The 8,048-nt window shown below is 43.5% G+C and overlaps 1 protein-coding gene across 5 annotated transcripts in view; it reads right to left on the bottom strand.

Moving 5' to 3' along the window:
* ARID1B (AT-rich interaction domain 1B) overlaps positions 1-8,048 on the bottom strand; it is a 583,022-nt gene that overhangs the window by 41,114 nt on the left and 533,860 nt on the right. For all 5 annotated transcript variants that reach the window (XM_019526890.1, XM_019526889.1, XM_019526886.1 and 2 more), the window contains one exon: positions 3,462-3,666. In XM_019526890.1, the coding sequence (XP_019382435.1) occupies positions 3,462-3,666 (205 nt within the window). The remainder of the gene's footprint in view (positions 1-3,461; positions 3,667-8,048) is intronic.

Genomic DNA, 8,048 nt, shown 5'->3' on the forward strand with positions numbered 1-8,048 from the left:
CTCAAACCCCTTTCAACTGCTGTTTCCCAAGAGAAAGAAATCTGACACACTCAGAGCCACCTTCTTTCTCTGGGAGTATCTGAAGGGACTGGAGATGTATGTGCAAGCTGTGCATTAAAATTGGCTGATGTATAGATCACCAGTTTGCAAGGCCCACTGACCCGCTGCTTTGCTTAACTAGTCCAATCCCTCTATTCAAGCTGCAGGGCTTTTCCCTAGATGGTCAAGTGCAGCACAGAGAGAGAAATTCTGCATTCAGTTACATCCCCCACCTACCCTGAAGTCAGCAGGGCTGCAAGGAATGGAAGCAGTAACAGAATTTCACCCCCTCATGCAATGCAATAAGCCAGTGGGGCACCATACCACCACCACCTCCTACACATGAACTAGGTTTCTCCTTTCACCCAGAAATTCTAGCAAAGGTCTTCCTGCTCTTTTCAAGTTCCTTCAGTTCTTATGAGCAACTGAGCTTCCTGGGTTTTTTTTTTTAATAAGTGATTTTGAAGCTGCTTCCCCATCCTTGTCCTAGGCTCATATCCTCAGCTGGTTGCAGGCATGGACCAAGCCCAGCTTCCCCTTCCTGTGACAAACAGGAATATAGGGCTGGATGGGGCCCCCTGAGCCACAGAGTTCAATGTCTATACACATATGTACTTGGGCTCCACAAGGATACTGGGGCCTGCTTGTATGGAACCAGCTGCACAAGTGGGACCTTAGCATTTAAAGCTAGCAACCCTTTAGTCTACTGCTTCCTGTTCTATTTGAAAGCAAAAGAGGAATGGATTATCTACAATACATCTGCAAGCCTACTTCTTTTGTGTAGTTAAAACGTTAATGTTGCCATAAGCTAAAGAAAAAGAAAAAAAAAGGCTGACTGTTAAAGAGAACAGGCCTGTGCTTTTTGCAGCATCTACACCTCAGCGGGATTTCATGTACTAAAGCCGATACACACTGGGAAAGCCTTTCTCCATACAGAAGTGCAGTCCAATCAGCGACACAAGTTCTTTTCCAGCAAACAAAACAAACCTTGAGATCTTTACTCACTTCTCCCTCTTCTGGTCCCTATGCCCTGCTGTGTTTTTATTTTAGAAAAATAGTTTCAGTTCTCTTCATAGACAGCTTGTTTGAACTGCATGTAACGTTGTGATTAAATTTAAACTTGGACTTCGTGGTTTTCATTTCTAGTTCCAAGCTACACTGGAATCTATAAAAGCAGAGCAGTCCATAATGTTTCTCTGCTTTTGTTTAAGGTCCTGCTATTTAAAACAAGATCTCAAAATTCAGGCAAGTTTTATGGCAGTTGCCCGAGTCACTAACCAAATTACCGAATGGCAACATTGGGAGCAGGGAAGAGGGAAGCAGAATATTTCATTCAGTTTTAGTTCTGCTTTTTCATTTTAAAAATAGATGTATTTTCTTAGCCTCCTCCCTAACGCATCTAATGGCTTCAGCTCCATTTACCATCCTCTCTGTGTAGGCGAAGGAGTCAAATCCAAGAGCTTTCAATTTTTAATAACAATGCATGTCCTGACCAATCTATGCTTCCTTTAGACTTTCAAATACCCAGACTACCCTTGTTTACAACACTTGGGTCCCTTTTTAGCTCTCAAACTTGCTTTTCAGAGTGAGATACTTGCCTGAGATATTAACTAACTAGTGATGGGGCACAAGCCCCATTAAGGTTTTATAAGGGTTAAACATTACAGAGGGGAAGGCATTATTTCAGGTGTTTTAAAGAGGTCAGCTAGTGATGAGAGAAGGTAAATTGAAAATGAATATCAGGAAAAATTCCTAACAATGTTAGTTTATGGAATATTTACTGCAGGTGAAGGGATTTCAGTCCTATCACTTGAGACATTTAGCACACTGGACCAAGCACAACAGAGCATCCTTAGACAGTGGTTTCCAAATATCTTGGGCCACTAAACTGCTGTCGATGTTCTAAATTTTTAATAGGGCATAATGAGCCTTACCATCATATTTTGAATGGAAAATACTATAGAAGTACATGAGCACTAGTGAGAGCCACAGTTTGGGAACCACTATTACAATGAATAATCCTGCCTGGCCAGGGAAGGCACTACATAACTTAAAAGCTCTTTGTGCTTTTTATATCTGTAAGAGAGGCCCCCAAACTGGGGCCTGCAGTCTGCAAATTCTGAGGAGAACTGGCTGTTCTCTCCTTCTTTTGGACGGTTAACATGCATAAAAGAAACTAAGATATGTTAAAAATTTTCCTAAAACAACCTGTCAATGTAAGCAAATGCTGCAGTTGTCACAGGAATGGAATTGTATTGCCAGCAAGGAGAGATGGCTTGCAACATAGTGAATGGGAAGGTATGTAACCAAGAGATTATTCTGTATTAAATATAGTTCTACAAAACAGTCTGAGAAGCCCCTATTCTCCCATTCACTCTTGTAACATTTCTACCCTTGTGTGATTTCAGAGGCAGAAAATATATATGATAATTTCTGTTGTCTTTTTCCAAATGAAGCCAAGAAATAAACATGCTACAGAACAATAATGTCCTTTACCCACTCTTTCATTTCTTGAACATGTAACTCCTTTAAGTTTCTCTCTATCAGATGCCAATAACACTTGTCAACTATTAAGGGTCTCAAGTTGAATACAGATAAAACAAGAAAATCTCACTCCCTTTGTCTATTTCAAACACCATCCTGTACACACTGAGACAGAAGCCAAAATCAAGCGCTTTCAGTTCTTGTGCCTCCTGACAATAAGAAACAGAATACAGAAAGGGGCCAATATCAATTATTTTAATATGCAAGATTAATGACAATGGCAGAGGAGAGTGACACATTCTAAACTACAAAGTCTAGTAGTGAGCAAAATCTCTGTATTCTCTCAACTCTCTACATTTGCATTTAAAAAGAACTGTATATCAGAGAAGCAGGCTGTATTCCATTTACTGGACCAGAGCTGCCATCTTAACCCTAACTGATTAGTGTTTCTGCTTGCCAGAATGCTGTAATTCACTCCAGATTCATACTAATGAAACTGTGGGTTGCAGAATCTGGTCCTTAGTCAGGATATATTTTTGCAGTACTGGGAATTGCATGTTTTACAGAGCCCTGCAGAATGCCATTGTTATTTGCTACCATTTTGTAATTTAACCCTTAGGATCTTGCTATTTTTCAGACTGACAAGACATGCAAATGCTTAAGGAGGTACAGGTGCACTGGCCTGTGCATGTATCTGAGCAAGAGACACATAGCGCTGCAGTCTGCTTCTCCCAGTTAACTTTGACACAGGCCTGGAGCCCATTCAGACACACAAGTGAAATCCTCAGATGTATCTATTCAACTAAGTTATCCAAGGTTAGCAAGGGATCTTCCTAAAATGCCTGCTGGGATAGGAGGGTTGAGAGGTGCAAGATGTTGTCTAAAAGATCTGCATTTTTAAAAATGCTGCTATAAGAACCTGCAGTTCTTCTACTTACCAGGAGATGGCGGCTGAATCTTAGGTTGTTTCTTAGTATCTCCAGTGCTGAAGACCTCTGGAGGGGGCTCCTCCCCTCGTTCAATCTTGCACTCAAAGGCAAACAGGTACTGAATATATTGTTTTTTCAGGGAGCTGGCTGCACTGCTCGACGTACCAACATTCAGGGTGGTTGCCAGTTCGCGCCACTTCTTGTTTTTATTAACCTAGCAAAATAAATGGCAGAATTGTTAGTTTGCAGCGAAGTGGTTTGTTTAAAGCTGGGAGGAGACCAAAAAAAAACCGAAAGGAAAAAAAAAAGCACTTAATGTCTTGGTTTACTTTTTTTATTTGCCTCTCTTAACTAATGCTCATTACTCCCACACTCAGTAATGCATAGACAGCATTTACAGTTATAAAACCATTAAGGAACCTGCTGATAGCTACATAAAAAGCTTTCCTTGTTGAGTCTTCTGCATGGTGCATCTTCTAAATGCTTTGCACTCTTCCAGGGCTTGTGCTGTTCAGTTAGCAATTTATCTCCAAGCAAATGCACACACACTCACTTTCTCCAACACACACACAAGCACCCACCCCATTCTAATTAAAAAACAGCTTCTAAAAACTAATTTAAAATGCAATAACACTGTTATTCTGCAATTTAAGTGTTTGAGCATTGATATGAAAACTAATTTTTCCTCTGAAACAGCCCCCAACTGTCAGACAGTTCAGCCTGAAATGTTTGGTTCGAGTCCTTTCACTTACAGGGCTCCTTGTGGGACTGATCAACGATCACTTTGCAAAACTAGATGCAGAGTCAAATGAGTACCCTTATGAAATAATTAAATTGACTCTCAACACACTGGGACAGTTCAATGGGGTTTTGTGTTACAGCTCAGATTACAACAGCTGCTGGTGTGAACGCTACTGTGCTGTGCAAGCCAGAGTCCTAGAAGACATGTTCCTGAAAATGTGTGTTCCTGTGTTGTTCAAGAACAGACTTGTGATAAGAAGAAGAGTGCTTTGCTCTACCAGATGCGACTCCTGCATCCTGCTGGATCAGCAGCACCAAGATTTTTACTTCAGAACAAGGGTGAAAAGGCCCTCCACAATGCCTCAGGCCAGTTGTGCAATGCCAGACATGATCCACTGAGGTGCTGAGCACACTCAACTGAGTGATCAAAAAGGAGCTGAAAGTGTGAACAACTACTAGGATCCCATCTTATTTGGGGGTAAAACTTGCTGTAAATGCTGCAGAGATCAGTGTATATCCTGAAGCAGGAGATTTTGTGACCTCATCTTAGCTGGCAGAACTACAATGGTTATTATTCGTCATATTTGCTACAAACACCTGTATGCCAGCCAAGGGGATATTTGTAATGCTTCTCTCTTTGGGTTTAATAATCCTGTGACTGCTGCCAGTCAGTAAGGGTTTCTTAGTAACTGTATTAATAACATGCAGACCAGCATGGCTAAGGGAAGTTTGTACTTCCCTGTGTATATCTACAGCAGTACAGGCGTTAAGAGAAAATGATTTTCAAAAACTGCCACTTTTGAGGCTTGAAACCTAGTCACACAGTCATTGATGCCCATTTCCTTGATGCCATACTCCCCCCTACTGCACAACACTGCCCTGTGCCTGACAGGGCAGAGGTCATGAAGTGTGGAATACCATGGTATGGGCAACCTTATTTTTCATGTCAGCACCACCTGGTACATTTAAATAAATCCTACTACATTAACCTGTGCATTTCTCTATTGTCTCCATCAGGCAAAATGTGTATTAATATGTCCACCATGAACTATTAACAAAAATGTCTCTTAAATGCGAGTGGGAAAGCATCCAATTACTGCTGATATGTACACTTCAACAGCAGAAAATAAGCCTGAGCCTAAAGCAGGGGTGGGCAAAATGGGAGATCTGGCCAGCGGCTGGACTCTATTTCCCAGCAGTCCCTGCCTGCATTGCTGTGGTTGGTTTCCACGGAGACTCTAGGAGTGGCAGGGCTGTGACAGCGCACGGCCAGGGTTTCCATGGAGATGAGCCCCAGCAGCACTGGCAGGGTATGCACCTGGGCAGGGAGCTGCTTTGGAGCTAGGCTCTTACAGTGGTGACAGTGTGGACTGGAGCTGGGACGGAGCTGCAATCTGCTGCCTGCATGCTCTTGCCTGGGGCATGCAGGCAGCAGATCGTAGCTCTGCCCCAGCTCTGGTCCATGCTGTCACCGCTGCAAAATCCTGGCCCTGAAGCAGTTTCCCACCCTGCTGCACACCCTGCCAGTGCTGCTGCAGCCTAGCTTCATGGAAACCCTGTTCCTGTGCTGTCACAGCCCTGCCACTCCTAGGGTCTCCATGGAAACTGGCTGCAGCGATGCAGGCAGGGGCTTCTGGGAAACGGAGTCTGCCAGGGGCCCAGTATGGCCCACCGGCTGCACTTCGCCTGCCCCTGGTGAAACATGTTTAAAAAATGAACAGGAAGAAACCTATATTATGAACGTATATCACAGCCTTTTAGGATATTAAATTCCAACCCCACTAACTTCATTTTAATGAAATATTAATTTACTGTGTACTCTAGACAGAATCAAAGGCTGCAAGCTAGATTTAAAATGCAGCTCCATAATATTATGACCAATAATGTGTGCAAGTATCTTCATGCTTCTGGGTGGGCACCAGCTGATTATTGCAGAAGTCAAAACAGAATCCCAGCTTTCATCCATATGCAGCAGTCAGCAAGTGACAAGATGCACTTTGCTTGGCCTTTCCTTCTTCCTCTACATGAGCAATGAACATCATGTAGAGCAGAAGAGCCACTGTCTAACTGAGTGAATATATCAAAGACTATATACCTTTACTGTGGTGTAAAAAAAGGGTTAATAATTATTGGAACAGGGTTTCCAGGACTGCTTAATGGAAGGATTAAGCAGGGCCCACTTTCTATGAACACAATTTGATTTAGTATACTTGTAATTTCAGATTTCATAGATTAGCCTTGGGTGTCTAGCACAGGTGTATTAAACATATGGCCCATGGGCCTAGGCGTGGACCCACATGCTGCATAGCCACAGGCTGGGATGCACAATCCATATGGAGTGCAGGTCTGGTCTGGTGTGCACTGCATGCAGTGCCTGGGCCAGACTGGCTCCATATACTGGATCCAGCTGGCCTGTGGGCCAGAATCAGCCCAGGTCCAACCCAGAATGGACCATTCATCTGACCTGTGGGGCCTGATAAATTTGGCATCCCAGCCCTAATAACTTGGGGCCTTATCTGCAAATCTTGATCACCTTCATCCTTCCCTACCCCTCAATTCCACCTGCATTAAGAGCTCTTACCACCACAGGTAGTATTCGGTGGAGAGCTGGATTGGGCCTTCAGAGGGAGGCGAGAGAGCATGCTCTCCTGAGACAGCTGGAAGTACAGAAGGTTCTGAATTTCTAATCCAATAATGCTACTACTAAGCATTATGTGTCTATGCTAGTGTTTTTGCTGTTCAAAGCCCTGCACAAACATTAAAGGCTCAGTCTACTGTACAGTCATCACTGGGATAGAACCCTAAATAAATTGTCACATCTCTCTGAGTCAGACAAATATTACTAATTTACAGGTGGGAAATGAACCACAGAGTCTCCCAGCTGTGACATAATATTTAATGGGGGAGAAGGGCTTGGGGAGAGTCATATTTACTTGAAGGGGGAGATAAACAAGATTGTATGTCTGCCCTTTGGCCTTTTTTTATTTGGAGCCTTTTCTCCATTCTCTTCTGCCTTTGGATTAAATCAGGGGCCACCACCATCTGCTGGCTCATGGGCAACTCACTGTTTGGCTCTGCCTGTCCCCTTTTATTTTAATTTTTAAATAATCTGTGGCTGTGAGCAATTCTACAGGTTCACACAGGTAACAGGGTCTTCATTGGTTGGGGACTGATTTCTCTTTTCCCAACATGGATTACTATCATATCTATATAGATTGAGACACTGTGAAATATATTCTAAGTACTTCTTAAATGGAGAGAGCAGGGCCTTAAACCGGGCTAGGGGACACAAGGAGACGGGGACAGGACACTAAAGTTCTTGCCCAAGTGATGAGCAAGGTAAAGAGAGGGGGAGAGAGAAGGGATTTGGGACAAGGCTTGTAAATATCCCTGTCACTTCCCCAAAGACATGAACTGGCTTTTCTTTTGAGGTACCATGCCTGTCTAAGATGGATGAATTTCAGCCTATGTAATCTCTTGACCTCCTCTGGCGGGCTTTAAACTAAGTTCGTTGGGGGACGGGGATCCACAGGAGCAAGAGAAAACTCAACCAGGTATAGGACCTGCCCAGGTAAGAGCTCAGGTATATACCAAGGGACCAGTTGTCTCTCAGGAAGGGGGGTGCCCAGGGCTCTCTCGGGGGGATTAAGGTGTATCTTCACTAATGCAAGAAGCATCGGAAACAAGCAGGAGGAGCTCGCTCTCTTGCTTGCAAGCAGTAAAATCGACCTGGTTGCCCTAGTGGAGACATGGTGGGATGAAACATTTGACTGGGCATTAGACATAGAGGGCTATAGGTTGTTTAGAAGAGATAGGAAGGGGAAAAAAGGTGGTGGTGGTGGGGGGGTTGGGGTT

This window comes from Gavialis gangeticus, unplaced genomic scaffold (assembly GCF_001723915.1).
Source record: "Gavialis gangeticus isolate Ggan-Ray unplaced genomic scaffold, GavGan_comp1, whole genome shotgun sequence".
Classification (NCBI taxonomy): Eukaryota; Metazoa; Chordata; order Crocodylia; family Gavialidae; genus Gavialis; species Gavialis gangeticus.